The 24,787-nt window shown below is 40.0% G+C and overlaps 1 protein-coding gene across 1 annotated transcript in view; it reads right to left on the reverse strand.

Moving 5' to 3' along the window:
* Positions 1 to 24,787, reverse strand: part of GPC3 (glypican 3) — a 410,784-nt gene that overhangs the window by 365,277 nt on the left and 20,720 nt on the right. Inside the window, exon 2 of the mRNA XM_037016978.2 lies at positions 13,791 to 13,952. Coding sequence (XP_036872873.1) covers positions 13,791 to 13,952 — 162 coding nt within the window. The remainder of the gene's footprint in view (positions 1 to 13,790; positions 13,953 to 24,787) is intronic.

Here is a 24,787-nt window from a genome sequence, read left to right on the forward strand (position 1 = left end):
AAGTTGTTTTATTACACACATCCTATCATTTACTTCTCACAACAACTGTTTATGGTTAGGTCCTATTATTTATTGCTTAGAGATGAGGAAATTGAAGCTTAGAGAGGTTAAGTGGATGCCCCTATGTAACAAGATCCAAGCTCAAGTCAATTTATTCCAGAATCTATTCTCTTAAACACTACACCACCACCTTTTATTATTTTTCCATACCTTGAGTAATTCAAACTCACTGCTAATAAAGTATTTCCAAGTAGAGGTTCTACCAGGCTTGCTTTAATAAGCAAAGCTTGTTGTAATTAGCTAATTAATGGGCTCACTCAAGTCCTTCAAGTAAGTTAAACATGCCTTCCTGCAAATCTTATATACGCTATTAATTTGTTTATCAGATTCTTTCTTCATAAATGGGATGAAAGTAAACTTCAGTCCAAGTCAAATTATCGCAATATTCAAATTAACAGAGCCAGAGTTAATGAGAGTTCACCGTAGATCATTAATTTTTACAAAATATTTACCTCCTGCCTTAAGTTCACTTCTGCCATTTCAGCATTTATTGCCTGTATGTCTAATGTATAAAAATATGTTTGCACTATTACAGTTTTTGCATTAAGGGCTTCTGACTGCCTTCAAAATAAGAAGAAAAAGACCAACCATGGTCCTGCTTGTGACACATTTCTAATATAGTCTCTAAAGAACTGGGCTTCAGTAACTTGTTAAAAGCCTAGTTATGACACCATGTACATGTACAATAGAGGAAAATGCTTAAGTTGACATGTAATGAACACTTCCATTCAATGTTTTAAAACAGTTCTCTTTCTTTCTTAAGCAGTTTGATGTTCTAATATTTTGATGCCTGAATTAGTATCACTCCACCCTACTCCCCAAAACAAATAAGCATAATTTACTGCTTTTGTCTAGCTTCTTGCTCCCAAGTACACTATATATCTAAAGTACCAGATCAGTTACCAGCTCCTTAGCTTGATTAATCCAGGCCACCAACTCAACCCTCCCATGTCTCCATTCACAAAACAAAGAATATAACAACAGTGACACCACCTTTCAACTCGGCCATGCTTGAAAACATAATCATTGCATGCAAAGCACACTGAAATCCCTTGAGGAACACTGCAGTGTATATAAACCATTACTCACTATGCCTTGAAAATATTGGATATTTCTATTACTGTCCTTCTATATCTAGTATAGTGTAGGTATAAGCAAAGAATTTGAGTTTAAGGAGTCTAGTTCAGTGTTTATCCTCAACAGATTTCATCAGCAAGGAAGTGACAGACCTACATGTTCCTCTAATACTGTACGGCCCACATTTTAACTAGGCCAAGAAAGAGAGGGCCTGTGTGGTATGGCTAACTACTTACGGGAGTAATTTCATCATACAACTATAGCAAGTGTATTTCAGTTGCAGATATCGCTTACCCCGTTAACTCAGGAGACCAAAGGAGCACAACCGCTTTCCTTTCATCCCTGTCAAACTCACTAAGTATCTCAGGAAGCAAATACTATTTCAATCATTTTCATAATTCTAAAATGCCTGTAAGACAAGTCCAGGGTTTAATTATGCCACTTAAATTTGTTGAAGATGTTTGGCTTTTTCTTTTTTTAATTTCAATAACGAAAGAGCCCAAGGGTTTAAAGCCCTAATAATCTAATAAACTTTGCTAAGTGAACATTGTAACAGATACGCCTGGATGGGATTTTGTAAATACCAGACAATTTCCCCTGATCTTTATCAGGAAAAAGAAGTCTAAATCTTTGGCAGGAAGAAATTAAATGTAGTGCAAAATAACAACATCTGACCAGATTGTGTTTGTCATAGTAGCAGCCCCCTTAGATGTCAGGCTGAAAAGTACTAAAATGAACTCTGAAGGGTGTGCATATGACTCTTCATGAGGCAATAAGAAAGGACGCCATGCTTCCATAGGAGACTCAGGGTACAGTTAACTCACCCTAGTAGGCCCCCTACAGAGAACTGTTTTACATCAGTGGAATTTGAAGTCTTCCACCAAATAAAATTTGGGGGCCATTCTTGGGGTATTTTATTTATATCCCTAACAGCATTTTCTATTTCTTAAAACCCTCTATGATGATTTTCATGAGTTGTTAAAGCTCACTTTTATCTTCTTACTCTAAGGTAGACTGTGTGGCTTAAAGAAAAGAGTAATGACTTGTAAGTTAGAGAGTTCATGCTGCTAGTTACTGGTCATGCGGCCATTGGCAAATTGCTTAATGGCTCTTAACTCCAGTTTTCACATCTATGAAATGAGATAATAATATCTAGCAGTATCCTTATACTTAAGAAGATTCATCAAAACCAGCACATAGCAGACTTTCAATAAACTTAGCCTTCTTGCTTCTCCTTCAGGTAAGTGACCCAGATGAGTTCAAATGTCTAACCTCAGCAACTTTCCAGAGGCTTCTGACCTTCAAGAAGTCTTATGCTATGTGAGCATACACTATCTTCTCCTCCCACCAAAACAAAAACAAAACCTCTCAAGGTTATATTTGAAATAATGTGTGCATCATTTAAGCTTCATTTTCCACTATAAACCATCTCAACCATCTGGCAGAGACTGCCAGAAAGAACATACTTTGTTTTTCCACTAATGATTATTTTGATGCATGAGATATTTCGATTGTTTTTCCTGCCTCTCTGATTTTTTTTAAATCTGGCATTTGGAAAGGGAGAAGTATGGTCATCTTACAATTTTTTAAAAAAAGTTTTCCCAATAAACAACTCTTTCCAGAATGTGTACCACAAAGCAATGCTAAGCCACTGATTTATCTGATAGACCAGTGCATCTGTTCCAAATGTTAATTGCTAGAAAGAGTACTATGTTTCTAGTCCCCAAGGAATAGGAGTGTGGACGGAAGGCTTTTGGGTTTTCCCCTGCCTACCACTCTGTTGGACAGGAATACGCACACTGGCCTCACTGAATGGGATTCTTTAGCTACCCTTCAAGGGCTGGGGCATGTGGGAGTAAACACACATACTACATCAAAGAACAGTTCCAGGGCCCATTTTCCCAGCTACGAAGGTGGGATTGGTGCCCAGAATCCATGCTCCAGGCAAAAAGGCTGGTAGCAGGCAACATTTCACCACCCTCTGAGCATGTTTCCAACTACCAGAGCAAAGACTCCAGTGCACTTCTAGACCAAAATTACTTCCTATTAAATAACCAGAAAAGTCTCAGATCCAGGGCAAGAAAAGGCAATGCTGTTTTCCGTTCAGTAAACATGACTCAGTCAGACTAATCAGTGTTGGGGACAACTAAATAACAAGAACAGTAATCCTTACAACTTTTCAAAACCTCTTCATATACATTACCTGTTTTGATCCTCAAAAGCTCTGGCAGATTGGCAGGTCAGGTGTTATCTTACACATAAGAAAACAAACTCAGATATTTTAAGTTACTTACCCATTTTCACACAGGAAAAGTGTCAGAACAGGAAATAAACACATCTTTGCTTCATGCTAATTAGTATCAATTAGTAAAAAATCAAAAGAATATATTGGAAACCAAAGGATGACACTGTAACATTTGACTGAAGGTGTTTTTAAACCTTCATAAGAAATGAAAAGTCAAATTAACAAATCAGTAAAAATAATTTATAACATGTAAAATGGGTTAGCATCCTATACAAAAAGGTCTTACAAATCAATAAAAGGATATCTCAATAATAATGAATAGCTGAATTTCTTAAATGATGAAAGAATACTAATGAGAACAAACATGTAATAAAAAGTACAAATGACCATCAAATTTCCCTAATACCAAGAATACTATTTTTCACCAGAGTGGGGTTACTGTAAAATGGCAAATGGTCAGGAAAACCAACATTTGTACATTGCTAATAAGAGTAAAAATAGGTATAATCTTACAGAAGTCAAATAGGCAACAAATATGAGAAACCTTAAAAACTGCATAGCCTCTGACCCAGCATTTTCAGTTCCAGGAATTTACCCTGAAGAAGTAATTAGGAATGTGCATAAAATATTTAGGTACATGGATGTTATTTATCTCACTATGGTTTGGTGACTGTAATCTAAATTTCTAATAGAGAGAGCTGGATTCATAACATATGAGACAGCCACATGACTAAGTATTAGGTGGCTGCTAAATACTATATTTCTATTGCATTAAAAGAAATTTATTATTGACATGGAAAGATGACTATATTACATGAAAAAAATATATAATCCATTTTGAAAAAAATACACACACATATATATATGTATAATACTGAAAAAAGTATGCAAGATTATATACCAAAATGTTAACAATAGCTATCCTTTGGGTACTAAAATGTGAATCATTTTATTTTCTACTTTTTTCTTTGTATTCTTCCATTTTCTTTAATAACATGTATAGTAGGCCCTCCCTATTCCAAAGGATATAATTCCAAGACCCCCAATAGATTCCTGAAACTACTGATTGTACCAAACCCTATACATACTCTTCTTTCCTCTACATACACATACCTATGATAAAGTTCAATTTATAAATGAGGCAGAGTAAAAGGTCAGCAACAATAACTAATAATAAACTAGAACAATTACAACAAATATGCTGTAGTAAAACTGATGTGAATGTGGTCTCTCTCTCTTTGAAAATATCTTGTTGTAATGTCTTCACCCTTCTTCTTGTGCTGGTGTAAGAGGATAAAATGCCTATGTGATAAGATGAGGTGAGGTGATGACGTAGGCCTTGGGACGTCAGGTTAGGCTACTATTAACCCTCTAACCATACATCAGAAGGAGAAGCATCTGCTCTTAGACTGCAGTTAAGGATAGTAACTGAAACTGTGGAAAGTAAAACCACTGATAAGGGGGGATTACTGTAGTACTTATTTGTGCAGTAAAAATTTATTTTTAAAAAATATTCTGAAATAAAGTCTGCTCTATTACTTTTAAGTGCTCACAGTAATCAACAATGGCACATAAGGGCATGTCTGGAGAAGCTGACAGGTATCACATTTCTCATGATTCTTGCTCACAAGGTGTAAACACCGGGCACTGAGCCCTTATTCACAGTGCTCTAGGTCAGGCTGGAAGAACAGGAAACCAGCAAACCCCAGAGCGGTAAGACCAGAGGCAGAGGCAGATGCTGAGGTAAGCACAAGACATTCATTTCGGTGCACAAGCATCAACCCATTCTCTAGACTTGTAAGATTTTACAACTGAGGAGATTTTCAAGCTCAGAAATAAATGATGCAGGTAACAGGCTAAATCTTTTCAATCTGGTCATAGTGGTACTTGTTGCAGAGGAAGTGGGAGAGTTTGAAATCTTGCATGTATGTGTGTTGATTCAAACATTTACTGTGTGTCTACTATCTCACCTGGGGATACATGGGTGCGGCAGAACACACATAAGCCCTACCTTCAGAGAGATCATTCCCTAGTAAAGGAGACCCATGTTAATCAAATATCCATACATATATATCACTATGAACTTGGTAAGTGCTAGAAAGCTAAAACACAGGTTTCCCAGAAGAAGGAATACAGTGGAACCTGGCCTAATCCCCTGGTTAAATTTCAGTTAATCAGGTCCAGAACTAATGCTAAAAACTTCAAGCAAAGGAGGGAAGCATCATAAACTTCCTTTCAACATGTTTGTTCTCCTTCCTCTCTTAATGCAGCCCAACGAAATCAGTCTGCCATTGCCCATTAGAGCTAGAGGCTACTTTAACTCATTCATACCACTAGGGGACCATTTAGAAACGGTATACGTGTTAGTCTTTACACACACAGAGAGAAAGGAAGGAAACATACAAAAATGTTACAAGCAGTTCTCGCCGAATGATAGGATTATGAGTGTGTATATTAGAATGCTCTAATATTAATTATATTAAATCATATAAAAGCATTTTTAAAAAGCATGTATGTGCCAGTTATGTGACATTCAATACCACAAAAAGGATATTATATTGCATATACAGTTATGCTTATAAATGCACAAGAGGACTAACAAAAACAATGGCTACCATGTGTCTGATTCCTACAGATTAGTATAGGGCTGAGCTCTTCACAGCTCTCTACTGATTTAACCCTCTTTGTGCAGAGAGAAGTGACTTGCCTTTGGTCACGAAGAGAAGTAGCAGAGCTGGGACTTAGACTCCACAGTCTGCCTGAAGCCAGAGCACATGTCTGTCACACTATTCCCATCCCTCTGCTTGTCTCCTAAGGGTTTTGCCTTTACAAGAGTGAAGACTGAGTGGCTATAAAGCTATCCAGGAAGTCTAGACAGACTGGTATCTGGTAGGCAATTAATGTTTAAAGTTTAATTTAGTTAAGAAAAAGATGTGCACTGATTTACCTAACTCCCTCACCTGCCCTTCTCTTTGATCAAGACCCATGTCTGTCTGGAGAATTCACATAGGCAACAGTCTCCCAGAACTTCTACTCTCTGGTGGGAATTAATCTTTTCCAACCCCACACTCCCATACAAAGGCAGATTTCCTGTAAAGCTAATGAAACTCAAGCTACAGGGACCCACATTTGCAAGCCCCTCCTAGAAAAGCCACAGACATTGTCTTCTTTTTTCTTAAAGAGGGCCCCCAAATTGTATAAGCTTTGAGCTCTGAATCCACCCATACTCCCCATAGAAAACAGCTAAAATATTTCTTACAGAATTTCTCTTAGGATGTCTGGTACTCAAGTTATTCATGTTAAAGTCTTGGTTCCTGACATGTGAGGTACTTGAGGGTAGGCATGAGGTAGTTTTTATCTTTGAATCCCCGTCAATACCTGCCTTCAGACATGCTAGGTACTTGCTCAGCAAATGTTTTTTTTTTAATTTAATACAATAGAACTCCCTTGCAAGAAACAAAGCTAGAATTGGAGAGATTGCCAGTGATCATGAAACAAAATACAGAGAGGCTGCATAACATGTGCTGATTAAGGGTACAGGCACTGGAGCTGTACTTCCTGAGTTCAATTCTTGTCTCGGTCATTCATTAAAGTTGGCTGTGAACTTTAGACAAGTTACTTAATCTCTCTGAGCCTCCGCTCCCTCAGTGGTAAAATGAGACTAGTAACAGTACCAACCTCATTGTGGATTGTTGTGAGGTTTAAGTGAGATAATACAAGTAAATCCCTTTCGAACTGGACATCTTTCACTCATCTCTCACTGACTGAGTACATGTTCAGAGAGGAGGTTCCTTATTCTCACCCTAAGCCCTTAACTTTCTCTCCACACCAGCCCCACATCTCCTACCTCTCCCCACCCAGACTTAGGCAAACCCGGCCCAAATGACCCAGAGCCTGCCCTCTTAAATCCCTTTCGAACTGGACATCTTTCACTCATCTCTCACTGACTGAGTACATGTTCAGAGAGGAGGTTCCTTATTCTCACCCTAAGCCCTTAACTTTCTCTCCACACCAGCCCCACATCTCCTACCTCTCCCCACCCAGACTTAGGCAAACCCGGCCCAAATGACCCAGAGCCTGCCCTCTTAATCATTACACCCCACTGCTGAACTGAGAGGCCAAGCAGGAGACTAAAGGCATGAAACCCGTTCTGCCTTTGCTGGCAGTCTAGATCTGAGCTGCTGCAGCCTGGAACTAAAATCAAAGAGACAGCTAGCAGGCACTGGCATGTGATAAATGAGACACCTGAGACCCAGAGGGTGCAAAGGGGAATGGAATGTAGGAAAAAGATGCAAGGAAGTACGGAAGAAACAAGACCTGGTGACTGACTGAAAGATGTGGCATGAAAGAAAAGGAGGAAGACAACTGCGTACCTCGGCCCCTGGGAGCATCTCACAGTCAGGTGTTTTTCATTTCTACAATACCACTTCCAGCTTAAAGGAAAATTGTTTCTACTTCCACTCTACCGACAGGAGAATTCAAATCTCTCAAACATATGCTTCATTACTCCGATATCAGGTACTGCAACTCAGTGAGACAGAAAGAGGAGGAGGAACATATGTTTTCAGAAAGGAAACAAATCCCAGTGGGGGAGGGGTGGGGAGGAGTCACTCTAGGCAAAAGTGGTCTTTTTCCGGGAAGCTTCTAGAGGGCAGGGACAATGTCCTTAATTTGCTTTGTTGAGCCACTAGTGAGAAGGTGGGCGGTGATGACGGCAGCGAGAGGGGGTGAGTTCTGAGCCCTGCTGAATCAAGGGGCCGGGCTGGGTAGAGTTCATCTGCATAATTGCCTCACCACACAATTTACCCTAGCACAGTCTCCACCCACACACTGAGTCATTTTTCTATGCTCTTTTTATTAAACAGTTTTCAGTCTAATGACTGACTTTCCTAAATCAATAGAGGGTACAGGAAAGGTTTACCACTCCCCCAGCCTCTGGCTCGGCTAAAGCCACAGAATTTTGAAACGGAATTGAATCCAAAAGTTCTGAGTTTTCAAACTGAAATGACTTTAAACATCCAGTTTCCAATTGCTTTCCAATCGCACTAATAATTAAAGAATCACATTTTTTAAAACTTTGTAACCAAAATCTCTTTGAGTCAGCGCCATAAAAGTACACTAATTAAAGCCAGCATCTTCTGGGCTCTGATGAGAAACTCACCCTTTTATAATGGGATTACTAGAGCTTTGCTGTACAGATGAGCGGTTTGATTAATAATTTACATTTTTGAGGATATATAACCTCGGTCACAGTCATGGTGTGCGTTCCTAAAATTCTTCTATTCAGTTTAATGCTATTATACTTAGCCCTGGCAAATGACTTGAGTTCTGATTAGACATTAATGTAATTATTCTCTCCTGTATGTTTTTGTTTCCCCCCAAAGAAAAAAGGGTTGTGACAGAATGGCCAGCAGTTTGAGTTGGGAACTCAGTGGGGTTCAGCCTGCACAGAGCTGGAACATGGCAGAGGAACTGTCAAACTAGTCAAGGGGAAAAAATTGTGAAATGGAGAAAAATTGCTCGGTATTCACTTAAAACCCCCACTACATTATAAAAACTAAATTAACAAATGATTGAATCTCAAAAACATGTTTATCAACATTCAGGCAATTATTTAGTCACATATTAACTGTGAAGGGAAAAAGCTTTGCTTGAATAATGTCCCTAAACAGTTATTTCAAGCAGAAATGACTGGAGAAATTGCCCTGAGCTGATGGAAAAGGGTGTGCTAACCAAGGTCAATTTTATTTAGGGGGAATGGGAGAGACAGGAATCTGACCGAAAAATAGTGTAACAACTGCCACCGCAGATGGAAATGGAAAATAGGGGAGTGGAGAGACAGAAGACGTGCAGAAACACTCTCCCCATTCAGAGATGTCTGTCTCTGCTATTCCACAGAAAGCAGGTAGAAGCAAGCCTTCCAACCGAGGGTGAAGATGAACTAAAGATCTCTAAACCCGGACTCCTCTGTTCCTTCTCTGTGCCATGAGAGCATGGGCCAGAACATGCAATTAAAATAGGGCCGCTTCGAGCTGCTTGTTTGTGAAATATAGCAGATGGGGGCCAGAAGAGAAGTGTTGGGAAGCTGAAAAAGGATTACTCCTGGCAGTTTTGGCATTTCAAACAGCGCAGCTTCCCATCTAAGAATGCACAGAATAACCCCTTTTTTCAAAGGTCCCTTTGCCAAAGTGCTTTCTCACCTGTGCACTGAAGCTGTCTGAATATCATCTGTGTGTGGCAAGAGTTGCCGAATTACATCAGGAACTCGAGCTTTGTCTAGGTTAACATCTATAACAGGAATACATCATTTATCTGGCACCATCTGGGGTAAAGCAGTCCAGATAATAATGCCACATATATATAAAATATATAGTATATAATATATAGTGCTCTACAGTTTTCAAGACACCTTCACATACATTATCTCTATTCTATGAGGTAAGCAGGACTGTGATTATCCCCACTTTGCAGATAAGAAAACCGAGGCTATTAGAATCTAAATAACCACCCAAAGTCATAAAGCTCATAAATAACAGAACTAGAACTTAGTTTTTCTGACTCCAAGTCCAGTGTTTCTTCCATTACTTTTAGGCAGCAAAAAATATTTTTAGCTGATTAAAAGGGAAATATTAAGAAAAAACAATGAGAATAATCTGATCTTTCCTCGTTGATTGACAACCATCAGCATGAACATCAGTTATTGGACCTGCTATAATACAGGGGTTACTGAAACATGTAGAGATATACCCCTCTTCCAAATGCCTCCGAACGGCCATATCCAGGCAGTTCTGGAGTCCACTTTTATGTCCTCGACCCTTACTGTAGCTTGTAACTTCTTGCTGTTTATATGTACCTCCCTCTGGCAGCCTTCCAGCACCCTTCAATTGAACTGCTTATGTATTACTGGCTAGAAAACTAGAAAATTCAGCTGGTAAACACTGTGCATAAATTTGGAACAGTAGACTCTGAACAAGAACCCAAGGAGTGGAGCTCCCAGACAAGTCAACCACAGAAGCAAAAGCTCTGTGGCATTTTGGGTGCACAGAGATGTTTTCTGCTTCACCACTATTGCTCCTCACTGACAGAGAGTTCAAGTTGTGGGATAATTACCTTCCAGAAAAGTAAAGTGTTGCTGTATTCTGAAGAGTCTGTCCTCACTTAAAGTCAGAGGCACCTTGGGAAAGACTGGCATCATCCCACATACAGAGGAAACCTGGACATACACCTACATGTTTCTTGATAGGGCAAGGCTGAAAGTTATAATGAAATTCTACGAAAAAAACAGAACTCAGGGCTTGAAGGTACAGAGGTGGTGAAGTTACGAGGAAAAATTCAGAACTCCATCACATTTTTTTTCTCAAGGACGACAGATCCTACAACTCCCTAATTTTATTTTACCTCAAACACACTAAGAACAAAGAAAACCGTGTCACATGTTGGCTTGGAAGAAGCTGTGGCATCAATGAGCTTCCTCATCTGTAAAAGGGAGATAATTACAGTATGAACCTCACAGGGCTGCTGGGAATATTAAATGAGATAATTATGTAAAAGGAAGCATCATATAGTAGGCACTTAATAAATTGTCACTATTATTATTATCATAATAATTATTATTAGGTGGGAGAGAAGAAAAAGAGAAAAAATCTACTTTTAGTGGAGATTTTCAAAAAGAATTAATTAAGCAGAAACAAAAAATGATTGTGCCGCCCCATTTTACTAAGCACATCTAAGTAAATTAAATTTAGGAAACGAGGCAATGCAAAGATTGAAAATAAAGAGCAACTTTTTTTAATGCTTCAATCATTATCAAAACAACATTAGCAATAGAGCACTCCAATAACTATAGTAAAGGGCCCCAGGCTCATTTATGAGGGCAAAGGCTTCTGAAAACGAAGACATAAAATCCAAATCGAGGCCATAAGGATTGCTTGTGGAACTGTGCACATATTTGCAGAAAGCACTCACTGCTTAAACACCCCCAGTGTGGACCCAGGGAAGGAATCCTGAAGAGATTGTGGATCTAGGCCAAGATCAAGATGAGCTTTCTTCAACTTCATGTGGTGGAGAAACAGCTCACATCAGATTTCATATGAGTGAAGCATTGGAGCAATTTTCTCAATAATTTGGTCTACCACAATCTCTGGGTGAGGATGTATTTTAGGGGAAAAAAACAACTGCCCTCCCCCCAATTTAAATTCATTAGAATCATAAGTAGTGATAAGGTGAAAAAAAAAGTGGAGGCTCTCTTCTTCGTAGCAATTCATAACACATCAAATGGCAGAGGTCCCTGGTTTTCGTCTTGTCTCTCCAATTGCTTGTTACAAAAAGGATTTGGAGGCATGAACATGGCCTTGACATCTGGGACCATGGTTTCTTTTTTCTAAAGTTGAAGCGGGAAAAGAATAAGAGAATGAAACAACATGAAGAACATGTACAGATGGTGACGAGGTACAAGGCACGAGCCATGAGGGCAGACATCACTGAGTTCCGCCCACATTCCTTTCTAGGGCTGTCCTTCTGCCCATTGCCACAACTGGAGAAATATATATATTTGTGTGTGTATGTATAGAAGAGAGAGAGAGAAAGATACAGATAGTAGGTGCTCCCCCCACCTTTGTTTCTCCATTCACACGACTAACACTCAACTTCCTGCTACAACAGCCATATCTGGCAGCCTGTCCAATCACAATCTTGTCAGGACTTCTTTCTGTCCTAGTCTCGTGATGTTGCAGGCCTAGAAAACACAATGTGCCAAGTGCAGGACTGGACAGAGATAGGAATGCTGCCACCCAGGGCCCTCAGATGGGCAGCCATGTCAGCTACTCTGCATGCCAGAACGCCAGTGTGCTCGCTCTGCCACCCTCTCCAGCCAGGCAGTGGTAGGAAGATGACATTCTGGGAATGAAACAAATCACAAATACTCCATTCTACAAAAGCATCTTGACACCCCAACGAGTAAGATTCAGCTCTCCACCTCAACCCAATTCTCATGTCACATCACTTCTTATCACCCCACTCTCAGCCAGCAGATTAGCTCCACAACCAGTCTAAGAAGTACATGAATGGTACATGTATTTTTTAAATCAGCTTAAATTATTCATTCTATCACTAAATTATTAGTCTCAACAAACTCTTCATGAGAGCCTGGCTGCATAAATAGATTTACAAATACTTCAAGCTTATATACTCCATTTCATATAATCAACCCAACATCCCCTGTGGCTTTGACCTAAGAAACTGTTCTGAATGTATGCTTTATTAGTGATTTTGAATAGTTTTCTTACCTAATTCTAAGAACTTCACTATAATATACAAAATAAGCTATAACCACCCCACGTTCCAATTCAGAGAGGTTAATTCTTACAAAGGTGCCATACACCTAAAGATCTGGAATGTCAACATGTCAGAAGTGTTATTTGCCGACCTGATCCCAATTCTCTCTTTGTGGGGCAAGAAAAAGGCATCTGATTCCATCTGCTTAAGGAAGGGTAGAATAAAGCCTCAATATCTGTAACTAATTTTCCTTTGCGGGAGGAGGCACACACACCAAGGTGGTTGAGGGTATAGATTCTAAGAGCCAGGCCACCTGGGTTCAAATCCTATTTTCACCATTTATTAGTTGCATGCCTTGGGTTTTCATCCATATAATGAGGGTGCTAATAATAATAACTCACTGGGTTATTGCGAGGATTAAATGAAGTAATATATATACAGCACTTAAAAGAGTACCTCACACATAATGCTATATAAGTGCTTACTAGCAGTACCACCACAACCCCTACCATCTTCCAATCAAGGGAAGTACTCCCTACCCTGCTATGATAATCCTATAGGTTAGCAGTGCCATTCCCTAGGCATTTGGGCAATGCCACAACAGCTTCTTCGACAGTCAGGGACAGGTGTAGTAAGAACTAAGACTCACAAAGAGAGAAGAGGTAACCACTCACACAAATGAGAAGATGTAGGGCCATCAAGCCAGTTTCTCCCTCTTACACGGAAATGGTCCCAGTGGTCAGAAGGAGTTCGTGTATGTTCCACAAGTATTTAACTCACTCCTGGAGAAAACTGGTATTAAAGTAAATGTTTTGTCTTTAATAAAACTTGTATTATAGGCTAGTTGAAAGGAAATATCATTTACTCTTTCTGCAGAGATTTACAGCCTTTGCATAGAGGTAAACAGAATGTCCTTGGACAATAATTTTTGACAATACCCACCTTTCCAAAGACTGAAACGAAGCTTCTCTAAGAACTGTGTTTTTCCTTAAACAGAATCTCTTCCTGGGAGGCTTTTATAATCAAGCATTAATGCTGGAATGGTAATTCATAAATTATATTTAGCATTTCAGAGCCCAGTGCCCGAATAATGATGCCATTGAGCAGCACATCTAAAATGATCCCCAGAACTCACCTTGGAAAACCGCAGCATTCTGAATAATTAAGAACTTGAGCTCCATACTTGCAGACTGAAGCAGTTGTTCCATGTTCAATCGTGCTGTTAGTTGGTATTTTTCTTCCATCTTTCTTGAACAGCATGTTGGGCCCTTGGGGAGACATACTTGCAAATCTGATCCTGAAACAAACAAGTTTTTCATGTTTCAGTAAGCAGAAGGTCACGTGCACATGCGCATGTGCGCACATGAGGCAAACAGCAAAATATATTTCTTAAAAAAAAACAGTAAAACTTGATTATTCAAAATTAGTGTTTATCTTAACTAACCCCTGCTTCCTCCCAATTATCCTCATGACCAATTCTTTTTGAATAACCATTAGAATTAATTGCCTAGGTTTGACTCATAAATTCTGCATAAACTAATTTATAGCACCAAGTATACGCCATTGTACAGCGATATTTAATTTGTCCATTCAAAGATTAATCTTCACTCCTACAATTTGTTTTTCTTGATTATAATTTACAAATGAGAACACAACCAAGAAGCAATTTTCAAAATTTCCGTTGTGATCTCCTAATGAAATGTATGTCTGTCCAAGCCAATGTTGCTTTTTGAGATAAATGACTAAAACATCAATATCACATCAAAACTTTGTTGTTGTTTTAACTAAAGTTCTGGGGCAAGATTCACAGAGGAAACAACAAGAGGACAATGTTAACATTCAGACAATCACCAAAATCCCTTACTACTCCAACATTCTAGCTCGGTCACAAATGCCGACCTCTTGTTTCTATGAACTCCTGAGCTACTTCATCACCACCTCCCTTATGATACAAAATGCTATTTTTACATCTCCATAAAGAGCCACTAAATGAATGATCTCCTTGCTTATTCCAGAACAGGGGAACCAGAACCTCTTCTCTGTCCTCATCCAATGTGAGCCTTTGCAGCATCCCTCACAGTTGACCAAGCTCTCCTTTTTAAATACACTCTCCTCCCTCCCTTGCTTTAGTGAACCTACCCACCCACCCCCGTGCCTACCTACTGCTTTGGCCACTTTTATCTGTTTTTTCTTGCTTCCTCTTCTTCTGACTACCATTTCAATGTGGTTGATCTTCTCTCATCTACATCTCCCCTTGTATGATCTTATCTAAACCCATGTGATTGCTGAACTCCCTAATCCAGCCCTCACTTCTCTTCCAAGCTCCAAACTCCCACATTTTCATCTACTCTATGGGAATCTCAAATTCAGCATACACAAAACTGAACTCAATATATGCCATATACACACACACGCAAAGTTCCGCCTCCTGTGTTCTGTTTCTCAGGTAATGAACATCATCCACTGAGTTGCCCGATGACAGAAACCTTTGTCATGTTCAGCTCTCCACTGGTGACTCAACACACTTCTGTGTCCATGGAAGCCATCAGCATATGAACGAAAATTGAAGCCTTGGGAGTAGATGAGAGTCATTCTATGAATATGTTACTGGGCTTTTACTATGTGCCAAGTATTGTGGATATGGCAGGATATAAGTTCTTGCCTTCATGGAGCTTATATTCTGGGAGACACACAACAGACTATATATATATATATGTGTATGTATATATATGCACACGTAGATACATACATGCATGCATATATATAGCCAAGTAGTGATAAGTACTCTAGAGAAAATAAAACTACATAAAGAAGGGAAAAACAAACTGTAGTACAGACATACAATGGAATACTACTCGGTCATAAAAAGGAGTGAGTTTTTGAAACATGCTACCACATGGATAAACCCAAAAGGTATTATGGCAAGTAAAAGAAGCCAAATCAAAAAAAATGACATATTCTATGCTTCCATTTACATAAAAGTTAAGATGAAAATCTATAGTGACAAAAAGCAGTTCAGTGGTTATTGGGGAGATGGAGGACAGGGAGAGGGGGGACTGAGGAAATTTGGGGGAGTGGTGGATATGTGCATTATTTTGATTGAAGTGATTGTTTCATGACTGTATGCATATATCAAAATTACCAAATTATACCCTTAAAATATGTGCAATTTTCTGGTAAGTCGAATAGACCTCTTAAGCTGTGAGTTCTTTTTTTTTTTTTTAATGTTTAAAAAACCATGGGAGATAGGGAATGGTGGTTGCGGGGATGATTCTATTTATACCGGAAGTCAGGGAAGGCTTCTTTGATAAGGTAACATTTGGGAGAGCTGTGAGAAGTGATGGAAAGTCCCATGATTAATGTATATCCTCCAGCAAGGCTAGCAAATATTAAGGCTCAGTGAATATTAAGTCCAATCTCCTACCTCTTCTACAACCCCCGGTTTACTCAAACTCTCCCTTAGGTAAGCATTTGTTGAGCTCCTTCTGTGGTGGCCATGGAAATATGCATTTTAGACCTCCTACTGTGGGAGCCTACTGTGGGAACATGTAATTGACATGTTCACCCAGACCACAATCTCTAGCACTGCTCCCAGCCGATGACTGAGCGTGACAAAGATATTAAGTCCTGTGAGACACAGGACTTTGCTGACAAAGATTCTGGTTTGAGGGCTCACTCACCATTGATGCTGACAAAACTTTCATAGAACTGCCCTGCAATCTAATATTCTTCCTACTCGACCTTCCTTCTCTCCCTCTGTCCTCTGCAGGAGTCAGACCTGCACCACAATCTGATGGCTCTTCCAGCATCCTTCAGCTTTCTGCTCATTTTCCTTCACAGCTTTTTTCCCCAGTAAATCTCTAGCACATCTAGGACCATATAGGCATCTGTTTCTCAGAGGAACCATCTAATATATCTTCTTTGTGTCAAGCAGAGTGCTACCTGTGAAGGTACAACTTTGAACAAGAAAGATGTGGTCCTTACCCCCAAAGAACTCACTGTCGAACAGGGTTAATAGAGACAAATACCTAGTGCATAGTAAATGAGTGCAATAAGGCAACATGGTTAGCTCTGGTGACAAAGCATGTGTATGGGGTATAAGGAAGACTCCCCTGAAGTCCTATAAGGTCCTTAGCAAAGTAAGTTTCCATAATAAACATCAAATCTTACTGAAGTTAAGGCTAGAAAGCATATTCAGACATTTTAGGCAGCTTTTCAACAACTGGGGTTTTTTTCAAAAGTGGGAAGGATGAGAGACTAGTGAGCCCTAAGTTATGAGAAAATGTATGTTATTACTTCATCTTATTTCCCTAGGAATTCAAGTTAATCATGGCCTTAATGTATGTGTCCAAGTTTTCTTTTCCTAATTTAGGAATGAAATTCATCGAGTTTTGCCTCACATAACATCACTGTTGGAGTCCAAGGCACTGATTCCAAGCTCTCCACTTCCCCCTCCTCAAGGGAGCTAATGACAAAAGCAGCAGAGGAAAGCACAGATAACACACATCACCAAACCTAATCCAGCACTGCAATTTACAGCACTGGACGGAAAGGTGATATTTAATGTGTCAAAATACAATTTGGGGTCTGGAGGCACAGAGTTTACATTTATCTCCTATAAATGTCAATCTCATATACAAGCCTTAAACCAATTTTAAATACAGTCGAAGCTTAAAGGCTTTATGATTATCTTCAGAAAAAGAAAAAGCAGCACTCCTCCAAGCTCACTGTGTTCTTCCATGAGGTTGTCACATGAGGTTACAAAATGCAATGCTATTCTACGACTGAGAAGTGATGCAGGTTACTGAACCAAGAAGGGAAAGAGTCCCTTTGGGGAAGAGTAGCCAATCTAGGTTTAAACAAGGTTGGCTGGGACACATATGTAGATATGAAAAATCCTATACAGCAGATACTTCCCATATACCAAGTTCCTGTCCATTTAGTTTTATTTACTTTTTTGGTAAACTGATGGCTAAGTAGTGTTAATGTGTTTAAAGTACCTGTTATTTGAATATGTTCAAATAAATGTTATAGATAAAATCCTTTGTGTTTCTAAATTTCCACTGGTGATGACTTCCAGTTTTCAGTAATGGTAGGGTTTATTTGGCATGGTGGCTGTTATTGCTGTTCCTACTCCCACCAGCTCCGGCTAGTGGGAGTTATAAAATAATAGGGCTCAGATCTTTTCTCTGTGAAGTGCTATGGATGAGTTGCTTAGATCTTAGAAAATAACAAATTGCTGCTCAGTGTACCTACAGAAGCCCAGGAATGAGTCTTTGAGTTACTATGACACCAGTTTTATTTGCCTTTGATGTGATAACTCATAAAGTAACTTAAAGGTTGCACAGTGTGCCCCTTCCCTGTGTTGGTCAAATCTCATCACTGTATAATCTGCCACTACCTCAAGAATTAATTTAGCCAAAAATCTTTAAAGGAATAAAAGCTCAAATGAAAATATTTGGGAAAAACATGGCAGATGTCATGAAGAAAAGTCTGTAATATACACATATGTTATATATATATATATATATATATATATATATATATATATATCAAATGTATTCAAGTACAGATATATAATATATATATTATATCCAAATGTAACAAATGTAGATAGAGCAATATTTGTCCTCCCTCCCAGTTATCACTGCCCAGTCAAACAATAAACCGGTACAACTGTTCTGGGGGCTAAGAGTTACCTATAGATTTGAGGAAATAAAACATCTATAAACTAATGAGAATTCAGGATTTCCAAACCAGGAAGGAGAGAAATACATGTTAAAGGAAAAACACTTTAAGTAAATTCCATATAACTCCCAGACCAGCTTAAAATAGGCCTCAGCACAAGACAACATAAGGAACAAAGTGGGCCAGGAGAGCTATGCATGCCTAAATTAAGTGACAATAATGAAATATAACCATTTCAATGCACGAACATGCACATGAAAGAAACAAAACAGAAAGAAACAGAGAAAGAATTTAGAGGGGAATCCTCATCAGCAAAACAAAGAATTACTCTGGGAACCAAATGCCAAGTGGAAGGAACAAAAAGTAACACCAAGGGCAATGATCTAAGGAGGTACATGGAGAACTGGTACGTACTTGTGTGAATAAAAGCAGAAAGGCCAATTCAAGAAATAAGATGCAACCCACAGAAGGCATAGTAAATAGCAAAGCATTCTTTAAGTATGTCAGGAACAAAAAAAGGTTAAAGGAAAATAGCTCCTTTATTAGATGGAAAGGAAAAGTAATTGTAGACCACACTTGTCAAAGAGGTGCTCACATTTTTTTTTTTTTTGGTAAAAATGGAATTGAGCTAGGAAATGGGAACAGCGACAGGCAATACAGCTTGGGAGGCAGATAAGGAGAAGACTTAGCAATTGACTATTCAAATAAGCCAGAAAGGTTGAACTCTTTAGGGCTTAAGAACTTGCATTCCCAGATGTTTAAAAAACAAAAAATTAACTGAAGTCGTTACAGGGCTTCTAGTTCCCATTGATTTTGGATGATTAAAAATGCCCTCATGGTATAATCTTCTCTCATAGATTTTTACTTCCTGAAGAGCAGAGAATGACTCCCATCTCCTCGAGATGATGCCCTGTTGATCCCATTCAGCCAGGGGCAGGTAGTGTTCAGTTAATGAGCACTGCAGACTGAGAACACTCAGAAAGACCTTTGTGTTGGTCTGATCTAAAAGGACGGAGGAGAGACGGATGACCCTGAAAATTTTACATCTGTATGCTTAACTTTGATCTTGGAAAAATATTTAAAGCACCACAAAAATCAATTTCCAAACATCTTGAAGATACACAAATAGATGTTTCATGGAAAGGAACTATGAAGTAATTTCTAATTATTCTGAGACAATGCCTTGTGTGCACAGTGGGTCCAGTCCTGGGTCTTACAACGGAAAAGTTTTATTTGATTTGTGGAAGCCTTCCTCTGGGGGATTATTCCCATGTGTATCCAAGCTGGGCACCCTTATCAGTTGCTCTCCCTCCCAGAAGCTAACCCACAGGTGGTCCACAGAAAGCTCTCTCCTGATGCATACTTTTGTGTCAGCGGATGTCTGAGGCTTGGCTTCCTGTGGCCTTGTCTCCTTGACCTCCATTACAGACTCTTTCCTTTGAGCCTCATTCTTGCTCTTTTCGGCTCCATTCAAGGACTTGACATTTTAGACTGTTCCTGGTTTCCCTTACCACCTCCCCATGACTAGGACTTCCGTCCTTTTCTTTGGTGCAGGCATAGGCTCACCATACTCACTTAGAAACCCCACTCCAGGCCTGATCAGGGTCCCTAATTGGAAGAGGGCAGTGAACAATGTTTAAGTTATTTAACCTCCACATGCCTTTTGCCCCTATTTACAAAATGCAATTATCGGAAGCACTAACCTTACAGAGTTATTGCAAGGACTGAGATTATGCATGTAAAGCTCTTAGCCTTCTTGGTACACAGTAAATATTCACTATATGTTAAGTAAAATTAAAATAAACAAAACATAAATTCACTCTCAGAAACTAGATTCTCACACACAAAAAACAGCTATAGAACAGTGAAAGTTGGTATATTCAGGTGACAAAATAGGCGGTGTATTTTCTGAGGTGATGGAAACAGTAGATATTTTAATTGGGGTAGTGGTTACAAGGGTTATACATTTATCAAAACTCATTAAACTGTTCACTCAAAATGGGTGCCTTTGATGTTTGTAAATTCTATCTCAATAAGGGTGATTGTTTAAATATGTAATATAGACAACATTGGCTAGATAAGTGAATGCTCACCAGAAGCTCTAGGGGTCAGAGAAAACTTCCAGGAGAGATGGGCTCTTGAGCTAGACAGGAAAGGATGGGAAAGATTTGGAGAGGCCAATGGGTGAAATGTGTTTGGCACAAGTGAAGTGGTGGGACAAGACTAACTGCCCAGAGAGAAGCTGGAACTTTGGCCATAGCTAGCTTATCAGGAAAGATTGGCCAGAATCTGAAGGGCCTTCAATGCAGAAAGAAGGCTGTGGGCTTGACCCCATAGGCAATAAAGGGCCACTGTTGGTTCTCAAGCAGAGGCATAACATGATAAGAAGTGCTGTTCAGGAAGATTAGTCTTACAGCCTAAAATTGGGAAATGGACTAAATAACCCCTCAAGGTCACTTCCAGCCATCCAGTTCTCTAATTACCTTTACTGTGTTCTGTATGTTGGTTATTTTACTAGACTGCAATTTTAGCTAATGACTATAAATTGTCAAAAATCACATTAAAGAACAAAAGAAATATTAATGTAGACCCTCGATCCTTATACTTTTCTAAGAGCAGATAAAACATATTGAAACAGTAACAGAAAAGAATCGTCAGGGCTCAGTAACAATGAAAATTGAAATCTTTTCTCTCTGTATATATGATGATTTGACACATTTCATTGCCAAAGTCTGCTTTATGAATGGCAGATTATTTTTTTGCTAACAAAGGTGCATTGTGCTCAAAATAATAATGTATTATCATTAAAGTAATATTAGGCAAGGGAATGAATGATATCCAAAACTGGTTGCTTCATGACTTGTAGGGAAAATAATAGATGCCTATTAAAATTATCCAAAGGATTAAGTGCAGGTTGCTTTACTAATGAACCAAAAAAAAAATCAGGCATTTTCAAAAGGTATTTTTTTTAATGGAGGACAAGTCAATTTGCCATCCAAAAATATTAACTAATTTCCTTAGCATATAATAGTGACTTGCTGTTAGAACAGTGCCTTTTCCCCTAATTAATCATTATCTAAATCAAATCTTACACGCTCATTAATTTCTCACTAATCAAGATAGGAATACAGATGAAAGAAATGGCTGCATTTGAAACCGGTAGGGAAAGTGATGATTGCTGGTGGAAGAAATCATCTCAGGGATCCCAGCTGAAGGTTACCCTTCAGTTATTTAGCCTGAAAGAACATGACCTTGCAGAGGGCGCACCTGGGTATCACGAGCTCAGACTTTAAATCAAGGATCATGCCTGGGGCCACCATAGACTCTGCCTCTGTAAAAAGCAAGCCAAAATGTCGCTACCTCACTGGAGTACTGGGAGTTTAAAGTAACCCTGGAGATAAGCCATTCTCTAAGCCTGAGAATTAAAGAATGAATTACCTTTATCTCTACTGCCAACTGTCAATTAACTGCGTATCATTTCATGCCCCCAGTAAAGGTTGAATCCCTAGATCGCTACACTCTCCAACAAAGAAGTTCCTTCTGGACCACATTCCCAACCAACAGTCAACATGTGCTCTGGGAACACAAATTCACAGATTACATTCAGCCTGCCAAAGTGGTGAACAATTCATTCATCCAACATTTACTGAATGCCTACTTTGTGCCAAGGATTATGCCCAACTCAAGGAATACAATAATGAACAGGACACAGTCCCTGTCCCAGAGTTCACAAATTGGTCCAGGAAATGGACTCCCACACTAACTAGAAACTTCTAGGTCATTCTGGACACCTCTCTCTCCCTCATCCCCTGTAGCCAAATGTCACTAAATCCCACTGGTTCTGCTTTTTACACATCCCTCATCATTCTCCTGCTTTCCATCTTCACCTCACCTCTTTTTACTTGGCCAAGCATAACAGCCTCCAAACTGGCCTTCCTGCCTTTACACGCTCCTCCACCCAAGCCCCAAAGAGATAGTGCTAAAGTACCTACCTGCTCACATCATTCCCCTTTAAAAACCTCCAGGAAAATGGGGCAAGGGCACAGGGTTGTGAAAGTCGGTGGCATATTCAGGTGCTGCCAAGGAAACGGGAAAGGCTAGAGGGAAAAGTGAGCTGGTGGCAAGCGGCAGGGGCCAACTGAGGAGGAGCTTCATGAGCCATGCTACAAGAGGAGCCATAGTGATCTTTGGTTACTGTTTGTTTGTTGCCTTAATTTTTTCCCAGCTTTAAGGTATAATTGACTCCTAGTTAGCTTTGAACTGGATTCTCACAGGGGAGACTGTTCATGAGAGCGAAAAGGAGATGTACTCCACAAGCCTTCTGTCCTTGGAATTCCCACAGCACTGTGTATCCTTTGTCAACACACTTCACGCACTCCCTAACTTGCATCGCAGTTATTTTTGCATGCCTTATCTCCACTAGACTTAAGTTCCTTGAGGGAAAGACCCTTGACTGGATTCATCTTTGTATCTCAAGGGGCCCACGGAGGTTTGGGCTCGATGCCCTCCCCTTTCACTTGGAACCAGTGCCAGAACTTCAAGAGAGTTCAGTTTTAAAGGAACTAGGCCAGATTAAATGATGCTGCTAGAGTAACTTTTAGAAGGGCGGTATTCCAGGGGACACGAAGTCCTCAGAGCCCAAAAGGAAGATATCCCTCTCTCCCTCTCTCTCCTTCTGTTTCTCTCTTCCTCACACACATACACACACACACACACACACACACACACACACACACACACACACACATTATTTAGATAACGGGAAAACCCCTAATAAAAATAAAATTGGGGAATAATGCCAGTTGGGATAAAGAATCTTTTTGTTTAAAATTCTGCCAGAGGGACTAAACTCAGGCAATTTCCCTGTCTCCCCCAGTCACTCTTTCACTAATTGTTATTCTACTCGGATAACCAGCTGAGATCCCGTCTTTCAGGAGATGTATAAAAATTTTTATTTTTCAGATACAATCTTCAAATATGCAGACCTGAAGCATAGCTGAGAATTTCAACACACTAGACCTAATCTAAGTGCTAGGCCCTTTCCCCTGTACATGAAATCACATCAAGGGGAAAAGGGCCTTTCCCACCAAGACTAAAGTGTTGTTATCTGCTCTGCTACCAAATGAGCTGTGGGACTCAGACAAATACTTGCTCACACTGGGCCTGACCACATGACCCCCAAGGTAATTTCAGGTCTGAGAGTTGAAGTTCCCCAACTGTAGGCCATCGACAGCCACTAAGCCCATTCTAAACTGGGCATCGCAGGACATAAGAGAAGCAAAGGACTCGCTTCTGCCCTTCTAGGAAGGCTTTGGCAACAGCACTTAGCTATATGCGAACGTGGATATAGGGCCAAGGCAAAACCAACAACCCAGGCTTTACAGAGCTTCATCCCATGTGATAACCACACAATTTTATATGCCCCTTTGTCTCCAGAGGCCACCTAATGGCAGAGAGCCTCCGGATGTGATGGCATGCAGTGGCAAAGGGAAGGACTCTGAAATGAGACAGACCGGGGTGCAAACCCCAACTTGGCTGCTTAGCAGCCATGTGATCTTAGGCAAGTTACTCAATCTGAGGCTCAGCTTCCTTATCTATAAAATGGGGACAACACTACCTACCTCTCGAGGTGGTTGTGAGGATTCAGTAAAACGTCCCCCAGACACATAGCTCCATTTCCTGTCTTGCTCAGGCTATTCCTGTCCCTGGAGTGCCCTTCCCCTAGCTTCGGCTATAAAACTTTCTCATTCATAAGGTCTCTCTCAAGTCTCTTTCATAATGTTTGTCTCCCCTCCCCCAGCTCTCCCCGCACCCCGCTAGATAAACCCCATGAGCTATCAACTCTCAGAATTTTCAGCACACTTGGTACCTCTAAAACTGCATTTTGCAATCTAGGTTTTATACTTCTTGGCATACTTTTCTTATCCCTACTATTAAACTTAAGTTTCTTTAGGCAGGAACTATATCTTGCTGTCTTGCCAATGGGTTTCAGCCCCAGACAAGTTCCCTATGGGTTCAGTGTGACCAAAGAAAATGACAGTAGAACGTTCTTGGGGTGAAAGGGTTATACCCAACTTTATTCCCATGGTGACAGGTCAATCACTAGAATCCCGTCCACTCAGAGCAAGTCTGCCCGCAGCAAGCAGGTCTCCACCTCTGGGCCTCTCTACCCCTCTCCCCCGCAGCCCCCGCCCAACCGTCTCAGTCTCTGTCCTGGGCATTGTCATCATGCCAGTCTCTGCTCTCCTGCAGCTGTGCAGCCCTGCCACTTGTCATGCAGAGCATTGGGCAGAGCTCTTTATACAGAGTCAATAGCAATGTATTGCCCATACGTGTGTAGTGAACTAGCCAACCAGGGCCAGGTGAGAATCCTGACCATAAGAACCTTCACTTATCCAAACTTGGCCATTATTTATTCCCTAAGATGGCAGGCATAGTGCCTGG

Source organism: Manis javanica, chromosome X (assembly GCF_040802235.1).
Source record: "Manis javanica isolate MJ-LG chromosome X, MJ_LKY, whole genome shotgun sequence".
Taxonomy (NCBI): domain Eukaryota; kingdom Metazoa; phylum Chordata; class Mammalia; order Pholidota; family Manidae; genus Manis; species Manis javanica.